The sequence below is a fragment of the Rhamphochromis sp. 'chilingali' genome, assembly GCF_963969265.1.
Source record: "Rhamphochromis sp. 'chilingali' genome assembly, chromosome: 17".
Classification (NCBI taxonomy): domain Eukaryota; kingdom Metazoa; phylum Chordata; class Actinopteri; order Cichliformes; family Cichlidae; genus Rhamphochromis; species Rhamphochromis sp. 'chilingali'.
The window spans coordinates 8011008-8031378 of NC_137944.1; the positions used below are offsets into that span (position 1 = coordinate 8011008).

At 41.9% G+C, this 20371-nt stretch overlaps 1 protein-coding gene across 2 annotated transcripts in view; it reads left to right on the forward strand.

The window, feature by feature from the left end:
* khdrbs3 (KH domain containing, RNA binding, signal transduction associated 3) overlaps positions 1 to 20371 on the forward strand; it is a 160803-nt gene that overhangs the window by 135432 nt on the left and 5000 nt on the right. For both annotated transcript variants that reach the window (XM_080862699.1, XM_080862700.1), the window contains one exon: positions 19402 to 19454. In XM_080862699.1, coding sequence (XP_080718825.1) covers positions 19402 to 19454 — 53 coding nt within the window. The remainder of the gene's footprint in view (positions 1 to 19401; positions 19455 to 20371) is intronic.

Genomic DNA, 20371 nt, shown 5'->3' on the forward strand with positions numbered 1-20371 from the left:
TTGAGAGCAGCTGGATTATGGTGTGCATATTGTTAGGAGTCGTTTATGCTGTTCTGCCCTGTTTGAAACTCAGAAGAATGCTTGCTGCTAATGAAGCCTTTTGTGAAGTGTGAAATGTTTTCACTGACCTTTGAGTCGTCCTTTGCGATATTCTCAGAAAACACCCGCTTCAACTTAAAAAATACAATTAGGTAGGTGTTGAAGATTTAATATGTCTGGGCCTGGTTGTTAGTGAGGAACTAATCTTTGAATCTAAGAGCTTAAAATAAACCTCTCTCCATAGCCTCAGTGACGTAATCACAGTTTGCTCCGAGGAATTCATTCCGGCTCATTGTGATAAACATATTATCTATGCTTTAATCATCCTTTAAAAATATCAGGCGAAAGGTGCATTTCCCTCAATGTGTCACTGCGGAATAAACAGTCTTTGTGGCATGCTGCTCCATTTAACATAGGGTCCTGAACAGCTAAATGTAGAATATTGATTTTCTTACATCCAGGCAGCTATCACACTCTCCAAGCCACACAAGGTCAAAGGCTTTCACTTTGGTCTTCCACTGTATTTTATCAGCGCACAATGCACTACATTTATGTAGGCCTGCCTGTGCCACTTCAAAGAAAGAATGATTGTTGCCACATTTAGGGTGTCAAAAATTGGATTGAATTGGCGGCAGCTGGGGCAAAAAAGGAAATCAGTCAGAGAGAACAAAAACAGCATTATTCTGTCTCCTGGCTTTTGTGAGTAGGGTGGTCGATGTTTTCTTTTGTAGAGGTGTCAGGATGTATGTCACCTCGGCTTCATCCATCTTTTGTGCCATCGCTCTTTTTTTCTCTTTTTTCCTTCGTCTTTTTTTTTTTGTTCTCACACACACTCTGTCTCCGGCTCACACCGACTGCCGTTCGGAGCTTGAAATGTTGGCGGTTAGGTGTACACATGCTTGCCGGGGGAAGCGCCGGTCCGCCTCAGGAGTCTGAGGCTATTTGTTTTAAAAGCAGCCGCGTGAATAATAGTGGGGGTGTTTTGGTGGCAGCACGGGAGGAAAAGAATGGAGTCCATCAAGTAGAGGCTGGAGGCTGGGCGGACTCTGAGATTTTCATGTCTGTTATCTGGAGGGAGACGAAGCAGCTAATAGGGCCCAGACACAGAAGCCTTTGCCTCCAGAGACAGCTGATGCACTTACTTCCTCTCTTATTTGTTTGTCCTGTGCCCTGGATGTGGATCACAAGTTACTGCAGGCTGACATTGTGCGTGTATGAAACAGAAGCCTCATGCAGGGCCTGGGATAAGTGGTCTTGGGCAGATCAAATTTTCATTGTTTGTCCATAAACACAGGATATAATTCGTAGCATGCCCTCTTTGTTTGTCCTTTGTTTACTCTGACAGGAAGTATATTTAGAACTATGTTCATACCTTAAAAAAACCCCCAGTAATCTGTTTGTTACCTTTGATTGCCGCTTCCGCAATTAAAACTGCAACAGAACGCTGTCCCATAACTCCGTCGTCACAGTTACAATCCTGTTTAGCTTTGTGATAGACAAAGGTGCATTATTTTTACCTTGAGGAAAGTCATAGCTGGTTCCAGCTGCAGCAGGGCTTTGTGGTGTGTGTGTGTGTGTGTGTGTGTGTGTGTGTGTGTGTGTGTGTGTGTGTGTGTGTGTGTGTGTGTGTGTGTGTGTGTGTGTGTGTGTGTGTGTGTGTGTGTGTGTGTGTGTGTGGACAACAAGTCTCCTAACAATGTTTCTCACAGCCTAAGGAGCTCCCAGTCACCAATCTGAGCCCCGATTGCATGGCAGGATTTCAGCTGCTGGAGGATAACAAGCAGAACAATTTACAGTCTCTCTGTCATGGTATTACCCGATGGCCTTATGCTAGAAACAGGGCTGCCATTTGTGAACACATAAGGAAAGAAAGAGGAGGCTGCTGATTTTAAACTGATTGCGATGCAGCGTCAGATACCTTTAGTAACTTGAACTGTTTTGTGCAGTGAATGCAATAAATGTTGCTGATCAGTTTTGTTCTTATAATATCTTATCCTATAAGACTTCATCTTACTTACACCTATTGATTCGGCCGAGTTGAAACGCATTACATTGATTTATACCACTATTATACACACAAACCGAAGAATTCATTCGTCTTTCTTCTTTTAGATTCTTAAACAGCTTCCTCTCCTGTCAAACACTCACTGATTAAACCATTTTTCCTACTAAATTATAAGTTGTTTAAATATTTTTGGGTCTTAAATTTAAACAGAATAAGAAATAATTTGCATTTGGGCATGTTTCCCTGCTTTCTAAAATTATGTAGATTAAGGATTCAAGGAGCTTTATTCGTCATTCGCATCACATGTTAACATGAGGTGGAACGAAATTATGTACACACGGTTCGGAGCGAAAGGAAACAAAAATAATGAAGAAACAGAATTTTTTTTCTTAAAGTTATAAATAAATAGTTGTTTTTTTGGTTTTGTTTTGTTTTTTGTTTTTTTTAACAAACAGAAATGACAAGTAATAAGACAATGCAATAAATAATACTATAACTAGAGTGTAACAACCTGAGTACCAGTATGGAGTGTGGGTATAAATATAGCTGTAAATAAATACTTTAGCAGCAAAGGGCATAATGACCAGCATTGATAAAGTGACAGTGTCAGTAAGTGTCAAGTAGTGGTTAAGGTGCTACAATAACAGTTCTTGTCCATTTATGCACAGTCTCACAGCTTCTGGAATGAAGCTGTTTCTCAGTCTGGTGGTTTTGCATTTAATGCTCCTCAGCCTCCTGCCTGAGGAGAGCGGGACAAAGAGTGTGTGTGCTGGGTGAGGGGGGTCCTTCATGATACAGGTGGCCCTCTTCCTGCATCTGGAGGTGTATATGTCTGTATATGCCAGAGCACAGAACACTCTCCACTGCACATCTGTAGAATGGGATGGGGATTGAGCTCTCCATCCCCGCACGCTTCAAACTCCTCAGGAAGTAGAGCCTCTGGTGAGCCTTCCTGATCAGGCTGGAAGTGTTTTTTTCCAGGTGAGGTTGCTATCCAGGTACATACCCAGGTACTTGTAGCTGGGTACTACTTTGACTGCAGATCCTCCAACGTGCAGGGGTGTGTGTGTGTGTGTGTGTGTATGTGTGTGTCTTCCCCTCCTGAAGTCCACAATCTTAGTCTTCTTCTCATTTAAGCAGAGATTGTTTTGCCTGCACCAGTTCTCCAAGTGTTCCACCTCCTTCCTGTAGCCGGTCTCATCATTGTTTGTGATGCAACCAACCACAGCTGTGTCGTCCGCGAACTTTACAATATGACAGCCTGGATGGTTGGGTGAGCAGTCATCTGTAAGCAGCGTGAACAGGAGGAGACTTAGCACCAGTGTTGGTCAAGTTACTTGAAAAAAGTAATCAGTAACTAATTACTGATTACTTCCCCCAAAAAATAATCCTGTTACTTTACTGATTACTTATTTTCAAAAGTAATTAATTACATAGTTACTTAGTTACTTAGTTACTTTTTAAAACCACGATTTACAACCTGAAGAGGTGATAAAGCGATAGATCTTTCAGCCCAATTCTACTTTTTCTACATAATCCATCATACAAAATGTAATCAAATGGAAAAGTCTCTTTTTTTAACTTGTTTTATTAGTTTTAATCTTTTAAGTTTATGCATCAAACAAAAATTTAATTATATGCAACATTCTCTGACTTGAATAAATTAGTTTAACATTTAAACCTATTTTCTACACATTCCAGCACATAAAATAAAATAAAATATTTTTTGTGTTTACACTCAGTCTTTCAAATAGATGCAAGTAAAACACAGCAGAAAATAAATAAAGTCAAAGACTCAGCAGTCCTGTTGCTCTATTTTCACCTGTAAAGCAGGAGTAGGGCAGGCGGAGGTTTACCCTGGTGCAGGTGTGCCGCGGTCAGTTGAAGAATCCGCGAGTTTCTCTGTGAGTTTCCCATTACGTCGTTGCGCACTCGGTGCTTGCTTGGAGGTTTAGGGGTTTTTTTCGCTGTAAAAAGAAGTTTTCTTCCCACGCACAGCGGACGCTAATGTTTTTGTCACTTTTTATGGAATCAAACTCAAAGTAAGGTCAGTACTTCCACGCTTTCAACGCTGCACGCTCATACTCTCTCCCGCACTCGATATGTGATCCATTGTTGATCTGCACACAGCTGTTGTCACGAACGGCGCACTCGCTTACGTCACTGTCGTGAGACATTCTCGCAAAAAATCACGGTTTTAGTAACACAGTGACGCAGCGTTCCTACAGGAAAGTAACTGTAATCTAATTACTGTTTTTGCAATAGTAATCCCTTACTTTACTCGTTACTTGAAAAAAGTAATCAGATTACAGTAACGCGTTACAAGTAACGCGTTACTGTCCATCTCTGCTTAGCACACAGCCCTGAGGGGAGCCAGTGCTGAGGACTCTGGAAGATGAGGAGACGTTGTGGATCCTCACAGACTGTGGTCTGTTGGTCAGGAAGTCCAGGACCCAGTTACAAAGAGAGGAGCTCAGTCCCTGGGTCAGTCATTTGTCAACAAGTGTCTGCGGGATAATTGTATTGAAAGCGGATGAGAAGTCCACGAAGAGCAAACGGACATAGGAATTCTTCTGCTCCAGGTGGGTGAGGGTGGTGTGAACCACAGAAGAGATGGCATCTTCTGTGACACTGATGGTGGCTTTGATGTGGGTCATAATCAGCCTCTCAAAGCATTTCGTGACGATCGGCGTGACGATTAAATGTTTACTTGAAAATTGCTAGTTGGAACCCTGCGGCTATGTAATAATCCACATTCTTCAAAGTGCCCTATAGGCGCCCCCCATATAATTTCAGACTCTTCTAATACATCCATCCATTCACATTCCTGTTTTCTTGCTAGCAGTTTTCTACTTTGCCTGATCCATTGCCACATTTCTCAGTGCATTACCACCACAAACTACCACTCAGTTCAATGTTTGATTAGCTAATGCTTTTTCACGGATATGCACAAACTGGAAACTTTTGAACATTATCATCAAAATGAACTTCAAAAAGAAGAATTAGTTGATTCTTCTTTGATATTAAACCATGCATTTATATTTGCAAGTTTGTCTAGAGTTCCACTGAAGTGGAAAAAAGTAAGGCAGGAATGTCTTGTGGAGTGTAATCTTTATTTCGGAGTGTTTTGATCTGGGAACGGTTGGCTAATATTTGAGGAATTACATTAAAAAAATCCAGATTTGAATTTCACAACAGCATAGATGGTAGTATAAGTTTAGCTTCCAGGGTAAAAAGTTTGTTAAAGCTGTAACTAAGCACTTTTTATCAAATTAGTAAATTAAGATAGAGTTTCATAATATCTTCTTATAAAAGTGTCCGGAGGTGTTTTATGAAGGCTTTAAAGTTACAAAACTCAAAAGTGGTAAAAAAAAAAAAAACACTTTGTCCCTTTACCTGAATCCAAGATGATAACAGGGATTTCCTTAAAAATATTCAGGTATGTATATTTATTCAGGAATATTTTTATATGTCCTCTAAAAGTAACAAAGAAAAACAGCTACAGGTCTTAACAGAGTGGGAGGAACTGTGAAATCTTTGGCATTAATACTTGAAAAACGACAACGTTTTAATGGGTTTAATTTTTTAGTTTGCTGTGGTTATTGTTACAGGGCTCATCAACTATATGTTTCTGCTTTGGATTGTTTAAATAAAAAAATCTGCACACAGTGGCTTTAACATTATGCTTAAATGCAGAATGCTGACACTTGTTTTACATCTCTGTGTGACATCGCCCCGCAGTGATAGAGATCTTAACATTCTGTGCCGTGTTTAACTTGCATAAAAGTGTTCTACCACACATTACTGTCTACAAAGGAAAAAAAATGTAGCCACTGACAAATGAAACAAGACAACCTGTGTAACTGTACTGTACACTCTGTGTCATACAGAACAGCCAGAACTGAGTAATTTAGACATAATTAAATTTGAAAGGCAAATAAGGCACTCGCAACCTTAAGACATAAGACTTGAGCTAAAAAGCTGTTTTTAGATGCCCTGAAGACATTTCACGACATTTACATCTTTCAGAAACGAGCTGACGCCTGGGGGAACCTCACAAAACGCTACCTCAGCATGACAGCCGTGGCAGTCGGTCTGAAAGCTCCCAGATCACAGCCTCCTCTTACCGTGTTTATACAACACAAAGCACTGAGCTATCATCATTTTTTGGAGAGGCAGCTTTATCTCTGGAGAGTCATTGAAAACTGCAGCACTCTGCTACCAATCAAGCTGTACGGTCAAGGAGGCTGAAGGGGGGGAGTACTTGTGAGGAGAGGGTCTTTAATTTTATTAGTGGAGAGGAGGGCACGTCTCTGTAGGGAAATGAGGAGGATGACAGCTGTGGCACAGCGCTGGCTGGACTCTTGGAGAGGTCATGGTGAGGTGATTTCATGCAGCTCGGGTGTGATCAAAGTATTATTTCACATGCGGCACCTCAGAGACTTTCTCCTGCTGACACCTCGCACCTTCCCTTGCACCTTGCTTTAGTATGCTACATTGTAGGATGGATCCGGAAGCCGGTGGGCACAAGGATAGATCTGTGACAATGCTTTAAAGGGCAGACGCATCCCAGAGGAGCAACAGCAAGCCTTAGACAAGAGACGGACGGGAACTGGACCACAGGAAAGTGGCTCATTTTTCTAAGTTTCACAGTACTACTTAAAAAAAAAAAACCCAAAACAATCTGCATCACCAACACGCACAGTGGATGGCGACCCTCCCCTACCCCCCCACAATGTCCAAGATTTGACTAAAGACTTGAGCTGAGCATTTTCTCGTCAGTGCTGTGCAAATTTGAAAGTGAACAACAAGGGACTGCGTGGTCGCACGGTAGCAACTTGTTAATTACCTCATATACCTGCACTAAAGTGTACCCTGCTTTAGCAGCCTTCCAATAATACTAATTGGGACTCATCAGAAAAGTGTTTAGTGACTGCATTGATTAAGCAAACTAAAACCTTTTTTTCTGTAGACTTTTATACAGCTTATCTTTTTCTGGCTTTTAGAAGGAATGCAGGTTGAATTGGGCATTACTTTCAGAGCCATCCGTAGTCCATAAACTGTCTTATCCGACTAACAATGCATATAACACAGGAAGGGATTGGGGTGGGCAACAAAAGTATACTTTTGTAATTATTGTTATTCTTTTTCTGTTGTGGATATAATCCAGTGGCAAAAATGGCTAAAGAAAGTCAAGTCTGTCCCGTATTCAAGTCAAGTCTGTCCCGTATTCAGCAAGTGAAAATAAAATAAACAATAAAAGGTGAATCAAATGGACCATTATGGCAAGGCTGGGATGGTCAATTTGGTAAAGTAAATCCGTTGGGCATCTTTCTTCGCCTTTAGACAACAATTCTGATGGCAAAAGAGCCAAAGGGGACGGGCAAAAAAAAAAAGGCTAAAAAAAAAAACAGATATCAGGGGTGCACAAAGCAGCATTTCGTTTATCTGTTGTGTAACATCAGTTTTGTTGCTCTTTTGTCTGGGATCACGTTTCCTAAATGTGAAATGTGAGTTTGTGCTCATTTAAATGGTTTAAAGAAGCTAAAGGATTTTTAAAAAGATGAGGTATTTATTAAATTGGGAATTTCTGTTTTTTCCTGGCAAAAGTGAGAACGAATGAACAACAAAAAATATTGGTACTGACCACGTTTTTAGCATTTTTATCAACCCAGAATTTCACAAATCTTCCATAGTTATTGTGAACCATGAATGCCTGAACAGAAAATATTTGACCTCAGTAAATCGCATGACACGGTGGGGTTAGGTTTCACAGTGGGTTCACCCGAAACCTTGGCTGATTGTGACCCACACCTGTTTTTCACACCTAATGATAGAGGATCATTAGGGCGTCCATGACCCTCTTGGGGACTCTCCCATAGGTTTTAAAATCTGGGACTCTCCACCAATTGCTGTTAGAACTGAAGAAGCTTCTTGGTTGAGAGGTGAAACGTCTTCAGGTAAACTTAAAGAAGTCCAGACGCTTTTCTTTCTGAGCTCCATAGACTACGATGACCTGGAAGACTGAGAACATTCACAGACAACAGAAAATAAGAGTAATCTGCTGTTTATTGTTGAGTTACTTCAGCCTAGAACAGAGAGGTGGTCTGATCGACTAATGCAGAGACCGTTGTTGCCTTTCCTAGAGCCGCGCTGATAGCACAACTAAAACTGCTGGGAGGAAAAGTATTTTTAAAGGTCGTACATTTCCAGCTAAAGGGCGCTAACACAGCTCCGGACCATCTGCTGTCACTGGGCCATAATTGAGCATCTATGGCAACTGATGCCCAGAGTTTCTGTTCTGTGTTTGAATCAGGCATTAGTCCCACCCCACCGGAGAGAGGATTTGGCAGGTGTCTCGTTATTTAACCTCATTATTCAGTGGTTTTACCATTTTAGTGGAATTTCTTTCCTGTACTTTTTCTGTAACACGGGAGAACCACAAGCTGACAACTCAAGCTTAGCAACTCATGCATTCGCAAAGGCCCCGAATGATATGCATGTCAGCAGCCACTTGGTCTCGCCTACAGTCTTTACAGTGTCTTTAACTGCATGGAGTGACTCAATGTGTTTGATCATTCAGCCTTCGTCATTGCTATCGCTTTGATGTCTGCGTGTTGTGTCAGAGGCCTCAGGCAGACAGTTAGTAAAACAGGAAAACTTGTGTTTTCTTTTTTTTTATTCTTAGTAGAGATTGGCTGCCTTAGCTGTCTGCTTCTGAAACGCCTGTGGTGGCGTCACAGATGCTGGGTACCTAATGCTTTTTTCAAGGTAGGCAGCTTGTCAACATAAGTGACAGGTGCTGGTGTGGGAATTACACCTTCTGAGGGAAAGGAGGGTGGGATTTACAGTACTCTGTGTCTCAGGACCAAAACTCACATGTTGTAAATTTAATGCTCCATAAATAAGACAAAGTCTTTCACAGAGTCCAGATGCTCAGAATGCAACATTCAAAACATGTTGAATTTTAAAGAATACAGTGCCTGACTTGACTGGAGCAGTGTTTCCCTTGGAGGAGGGTTCTTGTAGTTTCCAAAAAAGAGGCAAGCTCGAAAGAAGACTTCGTTGGAAAGTCAAATCTTTGCCGTAGGCCATTTTGTCCCTCTTTGTGACTCTGCGGCAGGGGGTCAGCAGTGGAGATAGCTTTGCAATCAGTCAGCACGCTGAGCAATCACCAGTGTATCCATAACGAAGGTTTTCATTTGAAATTATGTGAGCCTCATTTCATACAAAATGGTGGGGGGAAAAAAGGTTGTTCCACTTTCTTTCTGCCCGTCTTATTTTCATTGTTGTGTTGTCTGTGAAAATCACTCAGCCGGTATAATCAGCGCATTCAGCGTGGGACATTTTTCATCAGCATTTTGCTTTTCAGCCTTGTGCCAAGAATGAATGAAAAACATGATTACACGGGGAGCATCAAGGAAGCACTTTTTGCTTTAGGAGTCCCAGTCATGATCAGTTAGAGTGTGCAATATGCAGGAACTAGGCTAACGGTAGAAAGGCAACCTCTCTCCACATCAGACCGCTGCGTATTATCTGTACAGCCCCTTGTAATGTCCTACTAGATTTCCTCAAATTTATCACAGCGGACTGGAAGACTAATGGCGATGGAAGAAAACAAAGTCCACAAGGGACGTGTACTACATCATTCAGATTTAACACTGCCATCTGTTTCGTAGTGCCCAGGAACAGCAACATCAGTGCTTAAGATGAAGCATTTACAGAGATGACAGATGTGAAGAGGAGAGGAAGGGTCTTTACCAGTGGAAATGCAGGCCTAGATTCAGATGCCTGATCAATGAGACACAAAGAGACACACTTATCTAATAGGTGTTGTTTTTGCCTCTCAGGGTTCATGCTTGTGCTTCAGACAGATGGGCTCTTTCTTTCCTGCTTTTCAGGGCAGTGAAGTTTGGGGACACACAAAGCAGCATACGCCTTCTGCTAATGAATGTCAAATCAAAAGCTGTCCTATTAAGAAAGTCAAAGCGCTTTTACACCTACGACAGGGTGATATCTCGACTGAGATCCACCCCAGGTACTTCATCTCATGCTTGTGTTAATGCCTCCAGCTGTGTGCGTCTGATGCGTCAGCGATGGTGAATTTATACTGTGTAGATATATCAGTGTATAAAGTACATTGAACTAAATCGTATTCTGTGAAAGATGTGAAAGATACATATATCAATACAATAGAATAAAAAGGAGTCTGTATCATCTATAACTTTGTTTAGTATTTGCTGCATTTTGGGGTGAACTGCATTTAACAGGCAAGTGCATACAGGTGGTGAAGGAGTCGATAGCAGTTAGGGCTCTGCCATATCATATCATCTGCAGTAATACCAGTACAAATTTTTGCAGTATGTAAATGTGCCTAAAAAGGAGCAACTTTAACAGCCTCCAATAGAGTAAAGTAGAAAATATGCAAGAAAACTAAAGGTAGAAACAACAAGCCCGTTTCAGCACTTGAGGCAAACATAGGTAAAAAAAACAAACGAGCATCATAAGCTCCAGTCGCTAACTGTACTCCATATGATGGATTCAAAGGTGGATAATAATTTCTGATTCGGTTACATTGTGGAAAAGAAGAGCTTAAAGCAGCTGGTGAAAAACCTTAACACACAACATCCTTGGTAGAAAATATCTTTCACTTTTTTCATATGACACCATTATGCATGCTCCTGATGAGTTTTAAATTTAAGTTTGTTATAGTTGTTTTAATAGAGTCACACTCTATTGAATACTACTGACTGCAGAAAAACGGGATAGAGAACGCCACTCATTTACCTACACTTATACATTCCAGACATCAATAAATGTTCAGTATTTTCTTTTCTGTTATCACACATTTTTATGAGATATTGCAATATAATTTTGAGGATATATCACCAAACCTTAGTTACAGGACAAAAGCATATAAAGCAAATAAATGTTTATGGACAAAGCAGAGAAGAGTGGGCCAGAGCGTGTGACTGGACATGTGGAGAACTGGCTGTGCAGAGCAGCAGGGTAACCATAGCTGACCTCAGCAGAGAGTCCAGAGTGTCGAGGACTCATCTAAGTAAATAAAGAGAGAAATGTGGAGAAGAGCAGCTAAATCAGATGGGTTTCAGGCCTGAGGAGCAGAGCTGGAGGGCTGAATACTGAGGCGGAGCAGTGGTGATGATGGATGGAGTGAGGCTGCAGGTCCGGTGGCAGAGGTGGACAAGAGATGAACTTTAACTGCTCTATTTTTACAACATTTAATTTATTAAAACGTGCTTCTCAGTTTGTTGTAATTTTGAAATGTTGACAATAAGCAGTTTAGTCTGTTTCAGATATGGGAGCTCTGTTTTTATTTTTCATTCTAGCAATTCTGTTATCCAAAATGTATTTTCAACCATAATTTTCTTCCTCTATAATTATTAAATTATTTCGATATGTTAGGTTTTGTGTTATGTGTTTTACAATTTGCAGTGAAATCATCGAAATCATCTGTAAAAAATACTAAAAACACTCATAATTTTAAATACTAATGCCAGATATTTTCTTTGCATAGGGCAGCCAGTAAGAACAAAGATGACTTAAAGAATAGAGTGCTTAAATTGCTTGTTTTAGATAGGTGGATGAACTGAGTGGCAAAAAGGCCCAATGAGGGCTTTTTAGTTTAATGATTCAAACCAAGATTCTCTGATAGAATACAATTTTTTTTTTTGACAACTTTATTTATAATTTTTCCAATATGACAAAAGTACTGAAAAATATCATTCGAATTGCGATTACAAACACTGCCATTGTGAAACTGGTTACGCCACGCAGTGGCAAACCAGTTGGATGCAGGAAAATGTGTAATCTATGGGCACATACAAAAAAAAAAGTACTATCACGTGAACAAGGCAAAAAAAACAACAGCAAACAAACAAACAAACAAAAAAACCCCAAAAAAATAACCCAAAAAACAAAACCCACCAAAAAAAACAAAAAACAAACAAAAATAGAATAAAATAAATACATAAATAAAAGGCGGGGCTGCATTGTGCGCAGTTCTTTTTTGCTTGCTACAGATAGTAGGTGGCTTTAAAGAAAGAAAGAGAAAAAAAACCCAAACACCGATAAAAGCAGTATTACATCATACTTCAGTAAATGACAACTTCTCCACATATTCAACAAAGGATTACCAGGTTTTGTAGTATTTACTTTGAGACCCTCTCAAATTGTATCTCAAATGCTCTATCTGCAAGCACCTCATCACCTCTCTCACCCACTGAACAAACACTGGCGGACCTGAATCCTTCCATTTAAGAAGAATTAGCCTACGTGCCAGGAGAGATGAGAAAGCCACTGCATTCATTTGATAAGAAGTTATCCCGTGTTGGTTTCGGAGTACACCAAAGACTGCTGTCATCGGATTAGGATCCGAGAATTGTTTTCCCACACACATATGAAAGAGCTTTAAAAACTAATTCCCAGAACCGGTTCAAATCAGAGCAGGTCCAGAACATATGGCTAATATTGGCGGGTGATTGCTTGCACCTTGAACATCTATCATCAGAGGTATTGTATATTTTGACTAGTTTAGCTTTGGTTAGGTACGCCCGGTGAAGAATTTTAAACTGTATTAAACAATGCCGTATACAGATTGAGGATTCATGGATCTTGCTAACACTAAGATCCCATAGGTCGTCTGGGATCTGGAGGTTTAAGTCCAGCTCCCAGGCATTTCTGGCTTTGGACACAGAGTCTGCCTTTATATGCTGCAATGTGCTATATATTTGAGAGATGTGGCCTCTAGCCATAGAATAAAATTGCAGACAATCCTCAAGTGGACAGTCATTAGGTAGACTTGGATAAGAAGTGAAGTGTTTAACTGCAAAGCTACGCGCTTGTAAGTATCTAAAGAAGTGGTTCTTCGGGATTCCAAAATCTTTAGATAATGTTTCAAAGGATAAAAATGACCCTTTAACAAACAGATCAGAGAAGCAGATAATTCCTCTGCTCTACCAAACCTTGAACCCTGCATCGCTCTGAGCGATTTGACGCAATAGGGGAGCAGACAAGTGACCGCCTCAGCCCGAAATGTCGTCGACACTGAAACCAGACATTGAGAGAGTTCTTAACCACAGGATTTTTAAAATTAACATTGCGACTGACTGGTAGACCTGAACACATTATTGCAACAGGGGATATGGTGAGATTACCGTCTAGCTCCATAGTGGACCAAGGCGGCCCTCTGCCCTCCCTGAAAAAGGTTTTAGGAAGAAAAAGGGGTATCATCTGGAAGAGGTACATGAATCGAGGCAAGACTACCATTTTAATTGTGTTGACCCGCCCAGCAAGAGAGATGGGTAATACTGACCAGCGTGCCAAATCCAATTTTGTTTTCTCTAATAAAGGGGTAACATTTTGTTTTACTGATAAGTGTCTGTGATTTGAATACCCAAATAGGTGAATGAGGAGTGTTCCAGTCTAAACTAAAAGGCTGAGTAGTCAGCCTCCTTCGCCAGACTGTTAATAGGGAACAGTGTGCTTTTAGTCACAATTTTTTAAACATGGGCTTAGAGGCTAGAGGGCAAGATCAAAGTAGCACGGAGGGAGGTTAGCCAACTAACAGAGTTGCAGAAAGGTGCGACAAATAAGGTGCCTAAGAAATACAGCAAGCTGTCCATACCTGAGGCCTTGGAAACTGCCAAGCAAAGACTCACAGCCTTGGCCAGCCGCTTGAGGAGGTACACCAGAGAGATAGAAGGCAGGAGAATAAACCAGCTGTTCTCCACAGAACCAGCAAAGGTGTACTCTCAGTGGCAAGGGAACAATAAGAGAACAGCACCACCAAGGCTGGAGACGGAGCAATACTGGAAGAGCATATGGGAGAAGGATGCAACCCATAACGGCAATGCTCAGTGGCTAGTGGATCTGAGGGCAGACCACAGCGACCTCCCTGAACAGGGTCCAGTAACCATCACAGTGGCAGATATCCAAGAAAGGGTCTCCAGTATGAAGAGTTGGACAGCACCAGGGCCCGACATGGTTCACGCCTACTGGCTGAAGAAGCTGACTGCACTCCACGAGCGTCTGGCAGCACAAATGAACCAGCTGCTAGTTAACGAGAGACACCCGGAATGGCTAACTGAAGGCCGGACGGTCCTGATCCCCAAGGACCCCAAGAAGGGACCGGTCCCCTCCAACTACCGACCAATAACCTGCCTCAGTACTACATGGAAGCTCCTGTCAGGCATCATATCGGCTAAGATGAACAGGCACATGGGTCAATACATGAGCGGGACACAGAAAGGAATTGGCAAGAATACCAGAGGTGCAAAACACCAGCTACTGGTAGACAGAACAATCAGCCGAGACTGCAAGACCAGACTGACCAACCTGTGCACTGCCTGGATTGATTACAAGAAGGCCTATGACTCAATGCCCCACAGCTGGATACTGGAATGCCTAGAATTGTACAAGATCAATGGGGGAACTCAATGGGGATGTGGCGTACAACACTAGAGGCCAACTCCAAGCCCATAGCACAAGTCACCATCAAGTGCGGGATCTACCAAGGAGATGCTCTGTCCCCACTGCTGTTCTGCATAGGCCTGAACCCCCTCAGTGAGATCATTAACAAGACTGGCTACGGATACCGACTACGGAACGAAGCAGTTGTCAGCCACCTCCTGTACATGGATGACATCAAGCTGTATGCCAAGAGTGAACGAGACATCGATTCACTGATCCACACTACCAGGCTATACAGCAATGACATTGGAATGTCGTTCGGACTGGAGAAGTGTAGTCGGATGGTAACAAAGAGAGGGAAGGTAGTCAGAACTGAGGGGATTGAACTACCAGAAGGCAACATTGCAGACATAGAGGACAGTTACAAGTACCTGGGGATCCCGCAGGCAAATGGGAACCATGAAGAGGCCGCTAGAAAGGCTGCAACCACCAAGTACCTGCAGAGGGTCAGGCAAGTCCTGAGGAGTCAGCTGAATGGTAAGAACAAGATCCGGGCCATCAACACATACGCCCTGCCCGTGATCAGGTACCCTGCTGGGGTAATAGGCTGGCCAAAGGAGGAGATAGAAGCCACTGACATAAAGACAAGAAAGCTCCTGACCATGCATGGAGGGTTTCACCCCAAGTCCAGCACCCTGAGGCTGTACGCTAAGCGGAAGGAAGGGGGCCGGGGACTGGTGAGTGTCAGCACCACAGTCCAGGATGAGACAAGGAACATCCAAGAATACATTGGGAAGATGGCCCCAACTGACCGAGTGCTCAGTGAATACCTCAGGCAGCAGAAACCCAAGAAAGAGGAGGGAGACGAGGAACCATCATGGAAGGACAGGCCCCTGCACGGTATGTACCACCGGCAGATAGAGGAGGTGGCTGATATCCAGAAATCCTACCAGTGGCTGGACAAAGCTGGACTGAAAGACAGCACAGAGGCACTAATCATGGCAGCACAAGAACAAGCTCTGAGTACAAGATCCATAGAGGCTGGGGTCTATCACACCAGGCAAGACCCCAGGTGCAGGCTGTGTAAAGATGCCCCAGAGACAATCCAGCACATAACAGCAGGGTGCAAGATGCTAGCAGGCAAGGCATACATGGAACGCCATAACCAAGTGGCCGGCATAGTGTACAGGAACATCTGTGCCGAGTATAACCTAGAAGTCCCGAGGTCAAAATGGGAGATGCCCCCAAGGGTGGTGGAGAATGACCGAGCTAAGATCCTGTGGGACTTCCAGATACAGACGGACAAAATGGTGGTGGCTAACCAACCGGACATAGTGGTGGTAGACAAACAGAAGAAGACGGCCGTAGTGATCGATGTAGCGGTTCCGAATGACAGCAATATCAGGAAGAAGGAACACGAGAAGCTGGAGAAATACCAAGGGCTCAGAGAAGAGCTCGAGAGGATGTGGAGGGTGAAGGTAACAGTGGTCCCCGTGGTAATCGGAGCACTAGGTGCGGTGACTCCCAAGCTAGGCGAGTGGCTCCAGCAGATCCCGGGAATAACATCGGAGATCTCTGTCCAGAAGAGCGCAGTCCTGGGAACAGCTAAGATACTGCGCAGGACCCTCAAGCTCCCAGGCCTCTGGTAGAGGACCCGAGCTTGAAGGATAAACCGCCCGCAGGGGCGTGCTGGGTGTTTATATATATCTCTTAGGTCACATAATTTTGTTTAGTTTTAGTTGTGTTATGTAGCATCTTGGTTTTTGTAAAAAAAAATTTATTGCTTAATGTGACCTGGCTATACATGAAGGCGCAAAATAACCCAATATTTTACATCCTAAACAATAAGTCTGCAAGCACCAGGGAATTGTGACAAATTGATTTTCTCTAAGTCATAAAATGATGTATATTTTGATAGCAGCCTCTCTGGAACACATTTTAGCATAGAGTAAAATCTAATTACTGGGTTGCCTGTCAAATCTTGTCTCAGGATACACAGCATGACAAGCCAAAAAAAAAAAATGCATTCTCCGCATCTTCTCCCTCTTGGTAGATATTCCCGTGACCTGACATCCATGGCGGATGTGCGGTGGCGCCTCAGCCACGAGGGCTAGCTGCAAACCCTGGCGGCTGGCCTCGCTTCTCAGAGGAAGACAACATTGGTGCTGGGGAACTGCCTTGTTTGCCTCTGCTGGCTTAGCATTGTTTATTGCTGAATAATGAAGTGTTTAAAATTTATGCTAAGCCTTACTTAAGGCACAACTCTCTTTAGGGAGCTGTCTCATGTCTCGTTGAGTCACTTCAGTGCTCTTAAAATGATGCTTCTGCATCCTCATGCAGGACAGTCATTTTGTTGATCTGATTTCATTTAAAGGGCCAATCATATTGGATATTTTACCACTGTTACTAGTTGACTGGGCATTGTTGCAACACTCCTTTGCTAGGAGGCACTATAAATTCTAGTAGGTTAACTAATCCAGCACATGGCTGCCCTCATCTCCCTCTGTGACAGAAAATTGTATAGATGTAGGAATCCACTACTAAACGACGGATAAAAAAATGTAGTCATCTTATGTTAGGATGTAATGGAAAAGTAAAAAATGAATTTTGGATAATGTGTCATCGTTATACTAAAATAAAAAAGTATAAAAAACAAATCACTCATAACCAGTCATAGGCTACATTTTTAGATAGGCCACACAGTTATTAGTTACGTACATAGACCAGTCTGCAGCTCTTCACCTCATCAGTTGAAACCCATCTGATTCTGCTGCCCTACTCCAGATTTCACCCTTCACTTATTCAGATCAATGTTACCTTAAAGTACCTTGAGGTGACTGTTGTTGTGATTTGACAGTATATAAATAAAGTTGGATTAAATTGAATTGATTAATTTTCCAAACCAGATAATCTCATTTTGCAGTGAAAAAAAAAAGACTAAAGTTGTTTGTTTTTTTTACTTTGATTTGATTGCTTTTAAGTGTCAATGCTTACATTATTATTTTTTAAAATCCAAAACACTGTAAAGTTCACTCTCATGTATAAACCCATTGTAGGAAAAGTTGCGAAATAAGGGACTGTGGGGTTAATTTGAACAGTTTTATAATTTTTAAATGCTAAACGTGTTAAAATGACCCCTTAAATGATGTGTGCTGAAGGTGGTCTGTTAAGGACCTGGTCACCCTGGGTGACATCACTGTGGCTTTTGCATACAGTCCAAGTGTGCAGTTTCATGTTAACTGTATAACTTGCTAGCATCATTAAAATGACAACATTTAGCAAAGATTTAGCATCCAGCAGCGCATTAACTTAATCCCTCTCTAAAGTGCATGGAGATAAAGTTTCATTTTCTACAAACTGGAATCCATGAAAGATGCTTTATATAATCACAAAAATCATTTAGTTTGAATTTCTTGTACATGGCTTTATGTTATTTTAGGAAAGAACAACTTATTAATTAGAGCAACACAAAGGGTTGTGTCTTCATTTTATTCAAAGATTCATTGTGTCATGGTCCTGAGTCTGTGGACTCAGTGTTTTTCTGTTTGTATTAGTTATCTTTGTTTTCATGATGTGTTTTGATTCTCTTGGGTTTGATTTCTGTCACTGTATCCCCTAGTTTAGTCCTCGTCTGTTCAGTTTCCTGTTTTACTTTGAAAGTCTGTGTACTATGTCAATGTGTTGAGTTTTGCCTCCCCTTGTCTTGTCATGTCTGATGAGTCCCAGCTGTGCTCTCCTCCTGTTTCACATTCCCTAATCACCTCAGTATGTATTTAAGCCCTGTGTTTTTCCCTGCCAGTTGTTGCGTCCTCCACGTTTGTTGTGTGTGTATCCATGGTCGTCTACCTTCAGCATCTCCTGTCTAGTTAGTTTAAGTTGTTGTTTATGTATCGTCCGAAGGTGACTCTCCAGCAAATAAAGCCGTCGTTTAAGTTAATGTTTTGTCTCCGAGTCCTGCACGTGGGTCCAGCCACCGACAGCCACACAACTCATCGTGACACATTGAGTTAATATTTAACTTTATGCTTTTGTTAAGTAGATACAGCACAGTGAAAGTAGACTAAATTTCAGGAACCCGACATTCTTAAATTCTGCCAACTTTGGTGTAATTTGATATTGGATCGGACTGATTCAACCTCCTGGACTGTGGCTTTTTTAGTTAATGCCACAAAAAGCTTCCCCAGTACAGTAACAAGAGTAAAATGAGAATTTGTTACTTCCACTCTGGTGTGTCATTACTGTCACCTCTTTGCCCTCACCAGTCAGACAGTGTTGATGTGGTGTATTGGTGCTTTGGCTGGTGCTTTCAGCTCTCTAATCTGGAGAGCAGAGAGGTGCTGCTGTCGCTGACAGACTGAGTGACAGGCAGGCGGAGAGGACCCAGCTGTGATGGCTGGTGTCGGCTCAGTGGCAGCCTTATGATGAATTGCCTCTCTTGAATGATAGCGCTGTTACTGAATGATACTGACGCAGGATTGTTCTGTCAGCATCTCACTGGCAGCCGCAAATAAATAAATAAATAAACAAGAAATAAACCGCCATGCAACTTGCCTCCCCATCTTTTTATTTTTCATTAAAGTTGCCACCTCTCATAGATCTCCATATGCAGTGATATGAAACTGGAAGCTTGTGGAGAAAATTGCTTTGCAGAACTGCAAATGTGGTCCAACTTTTGAGTGATTGAAAGCTGCCTCTTGTTTGCTCTTTGTTTTTGTTTTATACTTTCATTTCCAACCGAGTACACGTATGTAAAGAAAACAAAAACCTTTACTCTCGCTGCTTGAATTAGACATGATTGCCTTCCGATGAACGTGACTTTGATGTCCTACACTTGCGGGAAAAATAAGCTGCTCTCTCTTTCTGTGCTGATAATTGTATTGTTTTCCTCATACTGATGTTCACCTTTGTTTTCTGTGTTTTTACAGCTCAGATGACTACTACGAATACGGACACAGTGGGGAATCATATGATTCATACGGTGAGTTACAGACCTCTTTTTTGTATTTTTACTCTCTTCATAATATTTTTTGTTTCATTTGTCAGAACAATGTCAATTTTCTTTAGCTGACTCTGTCCTGCTGGCTTCAGCTCAGTTGCCACACTACCCCGAAAATCCTGTGCCCTAAAGATGAGAAAAGTTTGAATTGTAAAGTGTATTGAATTCTAATAAATCAGACCTTCCAGACTTCATTTAGAGAATTAGGCAATGACAAAGGACCAAACAGCACTAAATGTAATTTTTAATTTTATGTTCTTGTCTTACAGGAAATATTACACAAATTTTAAATTTTTAGCCTCTAGAACTAACCACAAATGCTCCAAGAGTGATTCCTGTACTTCTGAAGAGAAAATGCGCGCGCGTGTGTGTGTGTGTGTGTGTGTGTGTGTGTGTGTGTGTATATATATATATATATATATATATATATATATATATATATATTATACATACAGACAGAAGCTAAGCTCGTTGCAACATGGCAAATTTAACCTCCCCCACCCTCATTCAGATCTGGCGATTGGAACAATCTTGGTTTTCATGTGAAGCATGACCCTGGTGTTAAGCATCAGGGTCAAAAGTAAAACAGTATGTCAGATGTGCCACGCAATGCTCAATTGGTGGGAACTAGTGCGTTAGCACAGTTAGCTCGTTAACGCCGTCCAGCTCCACGCTCGAGGCAATACGCGGTAACTCATTAACGGAGATTTGCCGCGTTATGGCGTTAGTGTCATTTTAACGAGATTAACGCTGACAGCACTAGTGGGAACACAACGAATATGACTGCACATTTACTCCAACATCATCCTAGTGCAGGGGTCAGCAACCTTTCAACCCAAAGAGCCATTTGGACCCGGTTCCCACGCAAACAAAAACACTGGGAGCCGCAAATACTTTTT